Source organism: Chelonia mydas, chromosome 2, assembly GCF_015237465.2.
Source record: "Chelonia mydas isolate rCheMyd1 chromosome 2, rCheMyd1.pri.v2, whole genome shotgun sequence".
NCBI classification, from domain to species: Eukaryota; Metazoa; Chordata; order Testudines; family Cheloniidae; genus Chelonia; species Chelonia mydas.
The window spans coordinates 173,065,615-173,084,245 of NC_057850.1; the positions used below are offsets into that span (position 1 = coordinate 173,065,615).

The following is an 18,631-nucleotide window of genomic DNA, read 5'->3' on the forward strand; positions in this document are numbered from 1 at the left end:
ATGCATGATGACTAGACTATGGCTAAAATTCAGTTTTGCTCTCTCCATACTTGCAAGACCAAATCATACTACAACTACCATGCTATATAATGTGTGACCATGACTTGGTATGTTTGCTAGGTAGAGGGGCAACAATGGATGTATTCTGCGAAACCTCCCGCTGTTGCACTAACATCAGTAGAGCCCCACCAAGGACACCAAGTGCAGCAGTGTTAGTGCTGGCGTTTTTATGATGGTGTCAATTAACCTTGCTCAGAGCAGGTCTAGAAGACATGGTGGTAACATGCCAGTGAAGGCTGTTGCCCTCACTACACCAGTTCTCCCAGGGATCACCAGGGAAGATTCACCAGCACGATTGCAATGCTGGGAGATATTCCCAATAAACTCTTGGGTAGTAGACAAGCCCTTTGACACAACCACCTGTACATTTGAGAGGAACCTCTCACTGTATGTTCCTTTTCTAATCCACTGTCAGTTATTTCCCAGAATTATTCTGCAGGTGAGTGAGCTGGGGGTGGCCGTGTCTGTGTCTGTGAGAGAGATCAAATACTCTGGTTAGTTCCCTTACAACTGCTAGATTGTCATCCACCCCTTTTGTCTGAAATGAGGTGGGCTTTCTCAGACGTTATCTCTGTTCTGTTCTATAATGTCTGTGTATGGAGAGGAAAATATTTTTCCCCTCCCCAGCAGCCATGTGAAAAGATACCAGTAAACTGGTAACACAAACTGCAACAATCCCAACATACAGCAAAATATGTATCTGGTGTACAGGCTCCCAGCTGCAGTCCATAGACTTCTTTGTGTTCATCTCTAGAGAGCTCTATGATCACATAACGCTGGTTCCTCCTCACTACCATCTATTAAATTTCAGTAATACAGCTAAGAATGAAATTCTCTCTCAGGTATTATTTTTCCATGTAAGCAGTTGCTACAGAGATGTGATGTGATTGCAGATGCGAGGAGGAGGAGATGGTCAATGCTATTGGGAACGGGAGAGGGGTTGTAGTCCATGAGACCACACAGTGAAAATGTTTGAGAACCGCCTGATCCAACAGTCTATTTACAACATTAAAATCAAATAGAAGCCACAGTCTAGTTTCCATTTTAAGGAGTGAGGATTCATTAACAGAAAAGCTGCAAGGACATACATAAATTCTCTTTCCAGTGATTCTATTTGTATCAGCTTTATGAGGGCACAAAAATGTGAATTCATTAAATTCTCCAAGCAGTCAAGAAACCAGGAATGCTTCATTAGAAGTATTTTCCCAGCTACTGGTTAGAGTGCCTGGATATTTGAGCAAGGACATAGCACCATAAGTAAAGTACCACAGCTTCTTGTAAAATGAAAAGTCAACGTGACACTTCAAGCTGGATCAAGTACTTTGGCACAGGAACCAAACTAGTTGTTTCGGGTAAGTATTTTTATTCTTGATTGTTTTTCTTTTGGTAAATAGAATCAAGGGAATGGACAAAAAAATTGGACCTGATAAATGAATATTAAAAAAGGAATGTGCACATAATCCATGTATTGCTCTTGACCTGTGTATGGAACTCCCACATACACCAATGGGTTCGCTGAGGGCAGTTTATGATCCTAATGAGTAAAGTGAGTACAAGGGTAAAAGGCTGGAATATTTACTGAATAGCTGTTAAGAATCGGGAAGGAGGGAAATGGAGAGATTTAAATTTAAAATAATGTCCAAATGCCAGCAAATGTAAAATTCACAGCACAGGTTTCAATTTAGCAGGTGTGGGATTATTAAAAAGTTTGTTATTGTTAGGACTATATCAGTGTACGATGATTAACGAAGGAAAATTGCCGGAGGTGCAACAGTCTGCAGGTTCTCAGAAAGTGGTTTTACTGAAAGTATCTTTTCCCTTTTGTGCACAATAATTTTTATCTGATTAAAGCTACAGAAACAGTCCAATCAATAATGCAAGTGCTAGTTAATGTTGAGTACATAACAGTATTTATAATCCATTGTTTAGCAAATGTCATTTTCTAAACTATACATTAACAGCATGTTAAAATGTAAAGTGAAACACAGAGATTGTGATTTGACAAAGGGCAGAGAGGGAGAGCCAGAAAAAAAAAGGCAAATCTCCTGAGTCTCACTCTGGTGCTTTAACCACAAGACCATCCCTCCTATCCAGGCACACTGGAGATCACAGGACTAAATCCTGCTCATCCACTGAAATTAATGAAAGTGTGTGGTGACCAGCAATTCACCCCACTCAATTTTCCATGCCGAGATGTATTTCAAGGAACAAGAAACATTTTTGGTAGAAGGTGGCACAGGAATTCACAAAGTGCATAAACTCAATTTAATACTCCCACAATTAAGTCGCCGATAGCAAGCCTTGTTTAGACTGTGGACTTTGTATTTAAAATATGAATGTCAGAATTTGAATTCAGTGAAATTCATACCTTCATGATTCATTAGTTTTTGTAGAGGATTTCAATGATGTGAGTATGGAGTAAAGTACTTTGGCTCCGGCACCAAACTGTTGGTTTCAAGTAAGTTTCTCAAGATGTTTTCAAAGCATACATTTACTCTGGGTATTTACTATGCTTGTTATCCAGGACAAAATCAAGCTATTCATAAATATACTGGGTGAAATCCGGATCCCACTAAAATCAAGGGCAAAACTGCAATTGATTTCATTGGGGTCAGGATTTCACCCATTCTAGTCTCTCTAATTCAGAACGAACCAGTTACGCTTGCGTAATCAGTGAGAATGATGTAAACTGTTTGGAGATCTTGTTTGGTATTGTCACACTGTGAGATGATTATGCAAAAATATTCTGAAGTGGAACCACTCATTTTTAGCAGTGAATGTGAAATGTAGAACCTATGGTTTTTGTACAATACCATGTATTTAGCACCCCGTCATATCAGTTGTTGAGCTTCTTTAATGCTCATTCATTTAAATAGGAGTTGAGGATGATCAGCACTTGGAGGATCTGGCCATTAGGTAGCATTAAAAGGTACATTTATAGTAGGAATATCTTAATGCAATTCAGTTTTCTTTCCTAAAAAAAGCTCCAGTTCCGGAGGGCACTTAAGCATGTTTCCATTCGTATTCAGCAACGTATTTAAGCTTGAGCTTAATTAAAGGCCAAAACAAAGGCCAAATTGCAGTAAATCTTGTTGATTCCACATGATAATGGGGAATAAAAAGGTGTGCTTTTTTTTACATAAACACAAGGTATATGTGACAGAGTAATCATCTGAATAAAATACAATAATTGATCTAATAATATAATTCTCACTTTTATTTTTAAAGATGATTTCCAATTGTTAATGTTTTAGCTATGTTTGGATTTAATGGGATTGAGAGAATTGTGTGTCTTTAATTAAGCTTATTCTTCCCTCCAGATACTGTTCACTATTTTACTGCAAGGCCAGAAAGCAATTTTTTTTTAAAGCAACAACTACTGGTTCATCAATACAATGATACTCCAGTGATACTCCTCCAGATACTGCTAAATCGTCTTTGCTGGGTGCCTGGTACCTGAGACAAACAAATATTTCTGAAGAGCAAATGTTTTCTGTTGGGGAATATTTCTGGTTATACCAAATGGCAGAAGTTAGCCAAAATTATTCTCATGAATATGCCCAATTTAAGAGCTATATTCTACCCTCAATCTATCGTTATCATTCGGAGCACCATGATGGAATGATGGCAGCATGCAGGTTTAATTTTTTTATATCAGCCTGTGGAGTCTAATTTAAAAAGTAATTTCTTCATGCTTAATCATAACCATGTTTTATCAGATTTATTTTAGGGGCAGATTTTCAATGGCACGCAGGTGCCAGGAATGATAGTTAGATGTGTGAGTGTCTTTTACCCATTTGAAAATCTGTACAGTACTTTGCAAAGGATTTGCTCGCTGTGATACTTCTAGAGGCTATATCGTCAAAGTATTTGGTACCAAGCTCATTGTAACAGGTAAGTTATGTGGTAATTACAGTAACGCAAAGATAAAGAGGCTTATTGTGATCATTGAAAATATTTTTATCACAGGTAACGTCAAGAATTGTAAGCTCGATCTTCTGAAGTAGTGAGCACTTAATGTGAGGTGTGAAACACCATCAGTTCCTGTAGACTTCAGTGCAAGTTAGGGTTGTTAGCACCTGGTGGGATCTGATCCCAAATACATCAACTTTTCAATCTCAGAGCAAACCTGCAATTTTTACTGATGAACTCAAAAAAATCTACTTTAAATTTATGAATATTTCTAAAGATCAGCTGTTAAATGTCATTTTTCAGAGGATTTGCTGGCCTGAGAATGCGGGTCCTTGGCCCAACTGCAAAAATTTATCTTAGCTTTGTTATTATTCAAATTTCTTTAACTAAAATTCGTACACATGCATACAATTAAACAACTCTGAAAGAAGTAACAATATCATGCTTCTCAATTAAAACAAAGGAAGCAACCTCTGAAGTAGTCAGTATCTTCACAGCTGAATACTTGTAGTTACAGCAGTGTAAGTGAAAGAATCTGGACCAAGAGATTGTCATCTTGTGTGAAGTACGTTGGCATTGCAGGCAAACTGACACTTGCAATTATACTTAATAGTGTTTCACAATATATACTTGGGGCGTGAGTCTTCTTTGCCCTGCTCTTGGAAGCCATTTACGCTCATGAAAAGTCGATGGGAAGTGCTACCATTCTGATTAAGTTGCATGTTACCCCCAGTTTGCATTGGTATAACTGACTGCACAAACACAGGACAAAGGAAAATCAGCTCCTTACTCTCTTAGAATCACTCTCTGCACATTTATATAAATCAACTAGAACGGTCAGTCTATTTTAAACCTGAATTCACAATCAAATTTACCTTAGTATCCCTATAGCTCTCAACTAAAGGTAAATTGCTCTAATGCTGCCAATTAAAATACATACACTACCATAATTAATTCTAAAAATATCAGAGCAGGATCAGCATGTTGCTTTCAGTGAATATTCTGTGGTATTAAGAATGTAGATACAATTTAGTTAGCATTATAGTTTACAATAGACAGTTTTATAAATCCTCTTACCTGTATAAAGTCCAGCACTCTGACAGGTGAAACTCCCATAGCTTTACCAACTGTTTTGACTGTGTAAGGAATGGAGAAGCAGGTCTGTGATAGGTGTTGATTATTTATTACAGAATGAAGACCTAAGATTGCTCACTTGATTTATTAGTGTATTAAACCTGTAGGATACAATCAAACCTTTTAGTAATAAAATATCTTTTCAGAGAGAAATATCAAATATTGGCTAAGTAAGTTCCTCCTGAGAAAGGAAAACACCTAAAATCATGGAGAAATTCAGATCCTGGCACAATTCTAAGTAAAATCAAAAGAAATTGTGGCTGTTTGTGCCAGGGCTGAATTTGACTCCAGAATTATGGGAATCAGGGCTTTTCCATTCTAAGAACATGAGGTGAAATCCCGACTCCACAGAACTCAATGACAATGACTTTGGGGCCAGGAAATTACCCATGTTGTATAAGTGTACTTCTTAGCAGGGACAACATTATTTACAAGGTTACTGAAGAAGCAGTAATTGCTTTTAAAGTCCTATATAGTTAGCAGTCCTGATTTGGCCCTCACACTAGACATTCCTCTTTTTAAACTGACTTCCCTCCATTCATTTAAAATGGAGCTACTCCAGATTTACACCAGTGTAAATGAGAGCAGTGTCAATACCTACCAGAATTCTTCAGAATTCTTGCTTAGTGGAATAGATGAGTAAAAAGATTTGGAAACAGAACCAAGCTTCGTGAGGACTACAAGCATGACATTGGAAGAATGGTGCTTCTCTTATTGTATCTATTCAGGGAGTTCACCTAGTCATCACAAAAGAAGTTTACATTAAAATGGTATAACTGGATTCTTCTGAACGTAATATTCTAGAAAAAACCTGGTACTAATGGCAGGCTCAGTGCAGAAACCAAAGTTTGAATTCAATATGGAGACTGAACTGTCCCCTCTCATCTCTAGAGGTTGTCCTTCCAGGACAAAACTGACATGGCTTGGTGGGACGGTGTGAAGAAGTTTCCCCTGTCCCTGCCTGTGTTGTATCTATCCCATGAAGAAGGGATTCCGTCTACAATGCTATCTGACAACTTTCACAAGTACTTAGTCATTTTATTTAAAATAAGAAAAAAAATTCACCAAAATTTTACATTTAGTTTCGTAGTAGAAATAAATGCAAAAATATTTGGAATGCTTATTAAAAGGTTGTCCATTATATGATGGAACTTACTTGGGATCTGGTAAAAAAGAGTGCATTAAGAACAAAGAAGCTACTAATTGCTGATATTTATTTTGATAAGATTCTCAAGTAGTCTAGGGTTGGTTTAAACTGGTTTGCTGCCTTTTGAAACAGTTCTAGGAATTGATTTTTGACATTACCGACTGAATATAACAAACTCTTTATAGAAAAAATATTAAAGTATCTGATCTAAATCCCATTGGCCCTAAAAGACCAAATCCAAATTTATGGCAGAAAGCAATGTGCAGTTGTGAGCAAAGAATCTTCAGAGGACAGGTGTCCACCTGAAAAAATTTCATCACGATAGGCACTGTTGCTGGCATTTTTAGCAGAAATACCAAGAATTTAAGGGATATTAAGAATAATTTACCATCTCATCCTTTAAAGGTGACCTTTGCAAACAGGTTTCAAATGCACTGTTAGGGCCAGGTGAGAAATCCAGCATTAAAGAAAAGATTCTCCAGCGATGGTCCAAAATCACCCATCACATTTTACAATGGCATTACTAAGCACTGGACCAATGCTGTAGAATGCTGAAGTATTTTCAATGTAGGTAGTTTCTAGTGCTGTCAGTTTGGCACCTTTCACAAGCACTAAATTCACTTTAGAAAAAAATCAAAATTTCAAGTGATACTGAGGGATCCCGGCCTGAGGAAATTCTAATGCATTTGAAGTTTTTGACTTATTTTGCATGTCTGCCCCTAAAGTACTCCAAACATCCAGTACAATCTATTGGAGTTTGGGGTGTCAGAGGAATACAGGATCAAGCATTTGCCATTTTGTAAGGAAAAGCCATTTAAATCACAAGTCTAGTATATTAATGTGATTCTATCAATTTCAGTTCACAATTGCACAGCAAATAGTATGAAGCTATATGGGCCAGATCTTCAATGGAACTCCTTTGATTTCCAGCAGCTGAAGATCTGGCCCATGAGATTTTGCAAAGCACATGAACACAGTGACAACAATGATATCAAAGTCTTTGGCTCTGGCACAAAGCTCGTTGTTTCAAGTAAGTTCTACAGTGGCATAGAGAAAAAGTTACTTGTGATAATATAAAATTAGAAACTGCAGAGCACAATTTATTCAAAAAAGATAACAGACTGATAACGTGATATGCAATCTACAGTAGAAGAATGAATGTATCCAAATGTGAGGTTAATGTACAGAATTCAAAGTAAAACGGATTAGTGATCACAATGACAATTAATTATCGACATAGAATTTTTTTGCTCACCTTTTGTCAAAGCTGGGTTGTTCTTTTCTGTAGGGGTCAATACTCCAGACCAGGAGAACATCCACAGTTCCATCCAGTGCGGGGTGCACTCCTAGGGGACCCCTGTGCACCAAAGAACAGTGGGGATTGGGGGTAGGGGAGTGCTGAGGGCATGGAATGGCCAGTGGCTCTGTGACTAAGGAGATCAACTGGCCAAAATCCCTGCTCAGTCGTTGGGGCAACTGCATGGACATTATTAAAGTTCCCGGCCTATGATGCTCAAGCTAGGTTGGGGGAAGATTTCATCTTCCCATTCATCATGTAGCTCTCCGAGAGAAACCCTCTTTATTCTCTTTAGTGCGGTAACCAAGATTTAGCCTCTCAAATCACAAGTACGTATTAGTCAGGAGACTTAAGACGGTTACGGGTGAAATCCTGGCCCTGTTGATGTCAATGAGAGTTTTGACATTGACTTGGATGGAGCCCCGAATTCATCCTATTTTTTCCTCTCTTGTTAAGAGTGTAGGAGCAGGCGAAAGGATGTGCACTGGAAACAAGAATTACAGTATTCACAAATATTGTATAGGTCATTACTGACATGAGCATTTTAGATTAGTATTGTAATTTTCTATTGCACAAAGTCAATTCAAATTCATACTAAAACATAAATGCCATCACATAAGAGTGGAGGGGTGCAGGAATAAAAGGGCCTGATTCAGCATCAAAATTCCCCATATTTTTAATAAGTGCAGGACTGAGCCTGTAACATGCATTGAGAGCCCAGTCCTGAAAGGTTCTGATCTGCCATTGAGGCTCCTCGGGATCGGAGTCCCTGTCAGTTCTTGACTTATTTAGTCACACTGCATAGGGGAACAGGTTTCTTCCCTGACATATTGAAATACTGTGGTCATAAAACAAGGAATTTTCCAAATTCAAAAACCTGCATTCAATTTAAGCACGTAAATTTCTGCAATTCCAACTCCCTAAAGCTGTAACCCTTAAGTGGACAGTTTACTCCCATCTTCAGAATTTAATAGCCACTAACAATATATTATAGACACAAAATAGTTAAAATACGTTCGGCAACGAGGTATTGTTCTCATGCTAAACTCAGAGTTAAGATTGTGTGCTTGAGTGCAAGTTGGAGGAATTGGATGCAAGAAATGAAATTACCTCTCGCTTCACTTTCAAATCTGTGAATTCTTTCTTTATGGTTTCATAAGCAATGCATGCAATGTATAATGCAATTCTGAATTTACTTAATTCCTAACAAATTCATTTCTCTCTCCAAAATGAATCCAGACATACAAGCAAAACTTGATCCCAGCAAGATGCAGGTCCTGCCTCCTTCTACTGAACAAGATGGGAAAGTAACACACATATGCCTCATTGAGGATTTTTACCCAAATGTTATTAAGGTGACTTGGGAAGACGGCACGAAGAGTGCAGAGGAAAATGCAGTGCAGGAGGAAATTTGGCCCCCTGGTGACAATCAACCTTCATACTCAATAAGCAGCTGGCTGGCCGTAGATAAAAATAGCAACAAGAATTATCGCTGCAAATATCAACATGAAAGCAAAGAAGGTTTTGTCCCTATCGAATCTCCAGGTATATACTATATTATTAAAACTAGTTCTATATATATTTAGAGAGTTCACTGTTTCTTTACAATAAAAGAATAAAATCTATTACTGTTCCTAAAAGGGTCTGTGCTCTCCAGTCCAATATTAGCTTCCATCTCTCCATAAGCTGAAGCTTCTCCACCAAAAGCTCAGTTTTGGCTCCACTCCTCTCCCCCAATTTAAAATCTTTCTATAATGACTGAAAATGTTGGCTAAGCTCCTCAGCTAGTGTAAAGCAGCAAAACTCCACTGAAGTCAATGGAGCTCTGTAGATTTACACCAGGCACGGACCCGGCCTACAGTGTTTGGTTTTGAACAAGTGATACATATTGCAACAAAAGTAATAACACACACAGCATCTAACTTATTACAGCAGACCAGAATAATTACACAAACCAACATGTTAACATGCCTCATGGGTCATTGTTCTTTAACCTACACGTGCCACTGGTCCTTCATTGAACATTTAACACGTTAAATCACAAAAAGTATTCAAAGCCAAACTTTTCAAATGGGGCGTAAAGGTGCTGAAAGCTTGAAGACCCAACTGATTTCAGTGTAATTTCAGTACTTCTGAAAATCAGACCACTTGATTGATCAGCTGCTTAGATACAGACTCAGAACAAACGGAGACACCCACGTCTGAAAATTTTGGCCTAAAATTGTGGCAACAGACTATTAAAAGAAGCACTAGCATTCTGCTTACTCCTTAGCAGACACCAACAATGCCAGCACTGAGAGTGCCTCTTTGTTTCTCTCAGTTCTGCTGGATGGGAAGGTCTGATCAGAATGTAGACCTCTTTAGAGGGCACAATCAGATACTGATTTATGCATAGTATGATTAGGTGTTATAATTACTGCAATCATATACCATGTATACCTTACGCTATCACACATGGTTTTATAGTTATTTTTCTTTGCGGCTATAGAATATGCAACATTAACCACTTGTTGTTCTTCTTGTTGTTGTATTTTGTTGTAGATATTACAGACAGTTTCATGCACAGGACGGCGTATTTAATATACATTGTCCTACTCCTGAAAAGCACCATGTATTACGTCATCGTACTCTTCTTCGTATACAGGATGCAAAGTCCAATCAAGCACCGGGGAAAGAAACCTTAAACTTCTCCTTACAACTTCCAACGTCAGCATTTGTGTCTGAAATTTGCTTTGCTTTGCCATAAGCCTGTTCATATGAAACACCTTGCTCTAAATATTAAGACATGCATTTCAATTTGATTTGGTTGGCTATTTCTCTAATTAGCGCAGATGGCTTCTTCTGCTTGAGAGCAAACAGTTTTATATGTGACCATATTTCCTATTTTATTATTTTAATTTTGTAACTGTGGAACTTCAAGGGCTGAGGCTACACTCTTGATTTCAACAGGAATTTTGCATCACAAAGTAGTGCAGAACCAGTCTCTTAGGCCCTTATCCTGCAAAAACACAAAGAACTTTTTGGTTGTGGAAAGGCCAACTGCATTCAGTGAAGTCAATGGGAAAACTCGTCCCATAAATATTTGCAGGTGTGGAGTCCTAATCTAGAATTTAAAAATATTTTCATTTCTTTCTACTAATTACACTTAGTTGCTTAAAAACAAAAACAGGCTTCTGAAATATGACTAATTTTTTTAACTGAAACATTAATGGATTTTAAATAAAATTCAGCATTGCAGAGTTCTGTACATTATTTCTTTCTTTCAAGGAAATCAATTCTAGGAACTACAAGGGAGGATTCACTAGTGGTCAGAGGCCCATTTCTTTCATCCCCTGCACCCAACCATGTAACATATTTATCTAGCTTTTACCACAGTAGTATCTGAATGCCTCACAATCTCTAATGCATTTATCCACACAACACTGCTGTGAGATAAGGAAGTACTATTATGCCCATATTACAGATGGAGAACTGAAGTCTGTAGAGACTAAGTGACTTGCCCAAAGCCACATGGAAAGCCTGTGGCAGAAGAGAGAATTAAACCAGGGTCTCCCAACTCCCAGGCTAGCACTAAGCACTAGACCATGCCTCCTCCCTTCAGCCCCAAACCTGTCTCTGTCCCCCTCTCATATCCATGTCCAGGTCTCTCATATCCACCCCTCCCTTTCAGCTCCTATCCTCCCCCTCATCTATGCCTATACACACCGATATGCCTCCCTCTGCCTCTCCCTCTAGTCTGATCCACCACCCATTAACTCCAGTCCATTTCCTCCTCTGCTGTCCCACCTGTCCCCTCCTCCCCGCACTGTTTCCTGTACCCCACTGCTTCCCCCCACTTCTGCCAACCATTCCCCCCTCCCACTCTCCTTCTTCTCACACTCTGGCTCCTGTACCTGTCTCTCCCTGTGTTACCACCCCCCCGCACACACACACACAAACACACTCCTCACCCCTCTGCATTCTCAGTCAGGCTGCTTCCTCCACCTCTTCATCCCCTGGGTGCTAGTGGCGGGGGTGGGGAGGCGCTGATAACACAGAAGAGAGCGGGTCCTTGCTCTCACATCTGGTGCTAAAGTGGCCTGCAGCAGCAACAGTGTTGTCAGCCTCAAAACTTGAGGTGTTGGCAAACAGGTGTAAAAAGTAGCCCCCAAAATCACTGAGGTTGGTGACACTGCTCCTTCCACACTCCCCCTCCCCCAGCAGTAACACTCTTCCCCTCCTCCCCACAGCACTCCAGTACATAAGTCCCAACCTTTCCAGTGGCTAAAGTGGGCGATGGAGATGGAGGGGCCGATGAGCCAGACCTAAGTAGTGCCATGACCCCTGCACTAGGTCACGATGCCACTTGGTGTGGGGCCTGGGGCAAACAGGGGACTGTGGGGTCAAAGGACAGTCACGCAAACGCCAAGATTTGGGGAGTTCTGGGAATATCGTCGCATCCCCGCCCCCACAGTAACCCCCAAGGGATGTACACACACGGGGTGCTGTTCTCCCTGCTCCTCCCCGTACCTGTGCCTGCAGCATCCCCTTCTCACACTGCTCGCTCCACTGCCTGCCTGGCTCTCTGTTTCCTGGTCACCCCACCTCCCGCCTCCTCCTCTACTGCACACGTATTGAAAGCAAACAAATGTGGTGGCTAAGGATACAGCTCTGTCACGCTTGTCACCACTGTCATGGACGCGAGAACTTTTGCTGTTATATGACCTTGCCCTGCTGCCACGCATAAATTTACTGGGATAAAATTGTACCTAGGATCATGGCAGTGGCTATGGGCAGGCGGCCGTTCCCCTGGCTCTGCCCGCTGAGACTCCACGCCACCCACCACTGTGTGTGCAAAACGGACCTCACAATGAGGCCTCAACTCACGGCTCCTGTGCCGGCTCAGACCCGGCTGCTTTCCGTGAGCCAGCTGCAAACACCAGGCCTGGCCCCGCCCTGGGCTCTACCTGCAGCCATTCCCCCCATACCACAGAGAGGAGGCACCGTTGGGACTGGGGGCTGCAGCTACTCAGCCTCTCCCCTTACTAGCTGGTGCTGTGCTGCATGGGGGGAGGGGCACAAGCAGCAGAGGAAATAGCTCCAGGTGGCAGGAGGGCAAAGGTGCCACCACCCGCTGGATGAAACAGGCGCTGGGAGCTGTTGCCCCTGTGCGCTCCGTGGAGGCGTCATGGCAGCAGCCGCAGCTCACTCGCATGTGGGACAATTCGGGGTTTAGACCCCTCCCCCACATCCCCACCCAGCTGCGCACGCGCTTAGGTGGCTGCTCATGCACAAAGGCCACCTGTGGCAGCAGGGACAGGGCCCATCTGAAACACCCAGAGATCACCCAAAGGGTCATCTGTCGCCAGCTAAAGGGTTCTTGGGTTGTGGGGGGAGGTTTCCTGCTGAGGCCTTTCAAAAGTTGCCAAGTCAGTGAAAAATTGCCGAGGTTGGCAACACTGAGCAGCAATTACAAGGAAAGTCCTGCTCAGCCCCCGAAGCACCAGCTCAGAAGCTTTGTGGGGATGTCACATGGGCAGACTGACCACACGTCTGAACTGGGAGGGCGCTAGAGCGTGCTTATTGCAGATGGAGTCTTCAGGGACTGGAGCTGCCAAACTTCAAAGTGTCTCCTGACATGTGCAAACTGAGATTTTTTCAAAGGCTGATAACTGTGGCCAAATTTGGGCATTTTTCCCACCGGAATTGTAAACAACACAGGTGTAAGAATTATTTTGATGTGGGCAAAAAATGGATTTCCCTGAAATCCACTTCTACAAATGGCTGCACCATTTTGCCAAAACTAATTTTTTTAACATCAGCCTAAAGCAGAAAGCTGGCATGGAAAGGTTCAGCCAGAACAGTTTAAGTTTGGCAAAGGTATAAGCAACTGAAAACAGTCTTGCAATGGGAAGTTTCAGCCAATGTTAACTTACAGGCATCTATCTCTAGCAAGGCAACGACTCACCAGCGTGGCACCTCCTGCTGGTCATCTGGGAATTAGCTCTTTTCCAGAGTATGGAGCACCCTCTGCAGGCCCCATGTCCCTCCCAGACCCCGGTGTGCTTTACCTTGGGGTGCTGCCCCAGCAGTACGCCACCACACTCTGGGTCTCCCCTCCCAGGGGAACCCCCAACCCGCTAAACCCACCTTGCCTCAGTGGCTACTGCCAGTCATCATCTAGCCCCCACTCAGTAGGGAAGACTGCAGTCTGTAATGGCCAGTAATCACAGGCAAGGGGGTAGGGCCAGCTACCTCTGCAACCCCAGTACCTGTGCAGGCCTTCAGCAAGGCCTGCAGCCTGGGGGTTTACCAGCCAGGAGCTCGAGCTCCTGCTCCTGCTCCTGCTCCCCTTGCCCTTGCCCTTGCCCTTGCCCTTGCCCCAGCTCAGGTCCCGCATCTTCAGCTCCCAGGCAGACAGCCCTTCTCCCTCCAGAGCTAGAGTGAGCCTCCTCTTCAGCTCCTGGCCCACAGCCCTCTTCTCAGGACCAGCTGGGCCCTAACTGAGCTGGCCACAGCTGTGGCTGTTTCCCCAAACAGCCTAGGTTTCCTGCTTTCACTCCTTTTCCCCAGCCACAGCCCTCTCCAGGGATGCTTTTATTCCCTGTTCTGCAGGAGTGGGGCAGCCACCCAACTACACTATCACTAAAGTGTGCCATCTATAGTTAAAATGTTTGTCTATATCACGCACCTTGAAATCCAGGCCCTGCCAGTATCTGTCTCTTACCACTTCATCCACCTACAACAAACCCATTTTTATTAAATGTAAACATCTATGTTAACGTATAATTATGGTCACACATTTAAAATAGAAAAAGTCAGCAACTGGAGGAGGAGAGAGGATGATTCTTCTATTTCTCTTTTATTCACTGCTTCTGGGTCCTAGAAGTGAGGAGATTTTGACCAGTCCTTACAACCTATCAAAGAAACCATTGGTAGTCTATAGCCTTCAATGTCTTATTTTATATTGTTATTTATCGCTCATCACTGAAGTGTCGGAGTGGTGATGCATTAGAGTGATCCCAGTTGGTATGAGCAAGGGTTATCTAGGCTACTACAAAAGGAATGGTGTTAAACAGCTTCCCTTCCTGCTGTTGCAAGTGTTTTGGAGAATAGGATTAAAATTCTAAAAGATCTGGAGAAAGGTCTGAAGGAAATAGGACGAAGTTCAATAAGAACAAATGCAAAGTAATCCACTGAGGAAGGAACAATCAATTGCACACATACAAAATGGGAAATAACTGCCTAGGAAGGAGTACTGTGGAAAGGGATCTGGGCTCATAGTGACTCTCAGGTTAAATACGAGTCAACAATGTAACACTGTTGCGAGAAAAGTGAATGTCATTCTTCCGTGTATTAGCAGGCGTGTGATAAGCAATTCTTCTGCTCTACTCAGTAGTGGATTAACGCATGGCCCCATGGAGCCCATGCCCAGGGCCGGGGCCAATTTGGGAGCCCCTACAGGGGTGCTGGAACCTGTGTGGAACTGGGGGGCGACTGGCACCAGCACTGTGACCCCAACCTCTTCTCCTCCTCCTCTTTCTCCCAAGTCTCTGCCCCCTGCACCTCCGCACCCTTTCTTGCATGACCAAGTCACTTATCCTCTCTGGGTTTCAGTTTCTCCTGCTGTGAATAATACCTGCCTCACATAGACATTGAAGCTTAATGCATTGAAGTACATTGAAATTCTAGGATAGAAAATGCAACACCAGTGCAAGTTGATGGATGATGTTATCAAGTTATGCATCAAGTTATGCATGATGACTAGACTATGGCTAAAATTCAGTTTTGCTCTCTCCATACTTGCAAAACCAAATCATACTACAACTACCGTGCTATATAATGTGTGACCATGACTTGGTATATTTGCTAGGTAGAGGGGCAACAATGGATGTATTTTGTGAAACCTCCCACTGTTGCACTAACATCAGTAGAGCCCCACCAAGGACACCAAGTGCAGCAGTGTTAGTGCTGGTGTTTTTATGATGGTGTCATTTAACCCTGCTCAGAGCAGGTCTACAAGACATGGTGGTAACATGCCAGTGAATGCTGTTGCCCTCACTACACCAGTTCTCCCAGGGATCACCAGGGAAGATTCACCAGCACGATTGCAATGCTGGGAGATATTCCCAATAAACTCTTGGGTAGTAGACAAGCCCTTTGACACAACCACTGTACATTTGAGAGGAACCTCTCACTGTATGTTCCTTTTCTATTTTTCTTACCCACTGTCAGTTATTTCCCAGAATTATTCTGCAGGTGAGTGAGCTGGGGGTGGCCGTGTCTGTGAGAGAGATCAAATACTCTGGTTAGTTCCCTTACAACTGCTAGATTGTCATCCACCCCTTTTGTCTGAAATGAGGTGGGCTTTCTCAGATGTTATCTCTGTTCTGTTCTATAATGTCTGTGTATGCAGAGGAAAATATTTTTCCCCTCCCCAGCAGCCATGTGAAAAGATACCAGTAAATTGGTAACACAAACTGCAACAATCCCAACATACAGCAAAATATGTATCTGGTGTACAGGCTCCCAGCTGCAGTCCATAGACTTCTTTGTGTTCATCTCTAGAGAGCTCTATGATCACATAATGCTGATTCCTCCTCATTACCATCTATTAAATTTCAGTAATACAGCTAAGAATGAAATTCTCTCTCAGGTATTATTTTTCCATGTAAGCAGTTGCTACAGAGATATGATGTGATTGCGGATGCGAGGAGGAGGAGATGGTCAATGCTATTGGGAACGGGAGAGGGGTTGTAGTCCATGAGACCACACAGTGAAAATGTTTGAGAACCGCCTGATCCAACAGTCTATTTACAACATTAAAATCAAATAGAAGCCACCGTCTAGTTTCCATTTTAAGGAGTGAGGATTCATTAACAGAAAAGCTGCAAGGACACACATAAATTCTCTTTCCAGTGATTCTATTTGTATCAGCTTTATGAGGGCACAAAAATGTGAATTCATTAAATTCTCCAAGCAGTCCAGAAACCAGGAATGCTTCATTAGAAGTATTTTCCCAGCTGCTGGTTAGGGTGCCTGGATATTTGAGCAAGGACACAGCACCATAAATAAAGTTACCACAGCTTCTTGTAAAATGAAAAGTCAACGTGACACTTCAAGCTGGATCAAGTACTTTGGCACAGGAACCAAACTAGTTGTTTCGGGTAAGTATTTTTATTCTTGATTGTTTTTCTTTTGGTAAATAGAATCAAGGGAACAGACAAAAAAATTGGACCTAATAAATGAATATAAAAAAAAGAATTTGCACATAATCCGTGTATTGCTCTTGACCTGTGTATGGAACTCCCACGCACACCAATGGGTTCGCTGAGGGCAGTTTATGATCCTAATGAGTAAAGCGAGTACAAGGGTAAAAGGCTGGAATATTTACTGAATAGCTGTTAAGAATCGGAAAGGAGGGAAATGGAGAGATTTAAATTTAAAATAATGTCCAAATGCCAGCAAGTGTAAAATTCACAGCACAGGTTTCAATTTAGCAAGTGTGGGATTATTAAAAAGTTTGTTATTGTTAGGACTAAATCAGTGTACGATGATTAACGAAGGAAAATTGCCGGAGGTGCAACAGTCTGCAGGTTCTCAGAAAGTGGTTTTACTGAAAGTATCTTTTCCCTTTTGTGTACAATAATTTTTATCTGATTAAAGCTACAGAAACAGTCCAATCAATAATGCAAGTGCTAGTTAATGTTGAGTACATAACAGTATTTATAATCCATTGTTTAGCAAATGTCATTTTCTAAACTATACATTAACAGCATGTTAAAATGTAAAGTGAAACACAGAGATTGTGATTTGACAAAGGGCAGAGAGGGAGAGCCAGAAAAAAAAGGCAAATCTCCTGAGTCTCACTATGGTGCTTTAACCACAAGACCATCCCTCCTATCCAGGCACATTGGAGATCATAGGACTAAATCCTGCTCATCCACTGAAATTAATGAAAGTGTGTGGTGACCAGCAATTCACCCCACTCAATTTTCCATGCCGAGATGTATTTCAAGGAACAAGAAACATTTTTGGTAGAAGGTGGCACAGGAATTCACAAAGTGCATAAACTCAATTTAATACTCCCACAATTAAGTCGCCGATAGCAAGCCTTGCTTAGACTGTGGACTTTGTATTCAAAATATGAACGTCAGAATCTGAATTCAGTGAAATTCATACCTTCATGATTCATTAGTTTTTGTAGAGGATTTCAATGATGTGAGTATGGAGTAAAGTACTTTGGCTCCGGCACCAAACTGTTGGTTTCAAGTAAGTTTCTCAAGATGTTTTCAAAGCATACACTTACTCTGGGTGTTTACTATGCTTGTTATCCAGGACAAAATCAAGCTATTCATAAATATACTGGGTGAAATCCTGATCCCACTAAAGTCAAGGGCAAAACTCCAATTGATTTCATTGGGGTCAGGATTTCACACATTCTAGTCTCTCTAATTCAGAACGAACCAGTTACGCTTGCGTAATCAATGAGAATGAGGTAAATTGTTTGGAGAGCTTGCTCGGTATTGTCACGCTGTGAGATGATTATGCAAAAATATTCTGAAGTGGAACCACTCATTGTTAGCAGTGAATGTGAAATGTAGAACTGATGGGTTTTGTACAATACCGTATATTTAGCACCCCGTCATATCAGTTGCTGAGCTTCTTTAATGCTCATTCATTTAAATAGGAGTTGAGGATGATCAGCACTTGGAGGATCTGGGCATTAGGTAGCATTAAAAGGTACATTTATAGTCGGAATATCTTAATGCAATTGAGTTTTCTTTCCTAAAAAAAGCTCCAGTTCAGAAAGGCACTTAAACATGTTTCCATTCGTATTCAGCAACGTATTTAAGCTTGCGCTTAATTAAATGCCAAAACAAGGCCAAAATGCAGTAAATCGTGTTGATTCCAGATAGTGATGGGGAATAAAGAGGTGTGCTTATTTTTTACATAAACAGAAGGTATACATGATAGAGTAATCCTTTAAAAAAAATACGATAATTGATCCAAGAATACAATTCTCAATTTTTTAAAGATAATTTCCAGTTGTTAAAATGTTTCAGCCATGTTTGGATTTCATGGGATTGAAAGAATTCTGT

The 18,631-nt window shown here is 41.4% G+C and overlaps 1 gene segment (V, D, J or C); it reads left to right on the top strand.

Moving 5' to 3' along the window:
• Positions 1-409: 409 nt before the first annotated feature.
• LOC102943842 lies at positions 410-10,802 on the top strand. The segment is given in 3 exon segments: positions 410-1,412; positions 8,790-9,095; positions 10,092-10,802. Coding segments are annotated over 3 exon segments (519 nt in total).
• Positions 10,803-18,631: the final 7,829 nt, after the last annotated feature.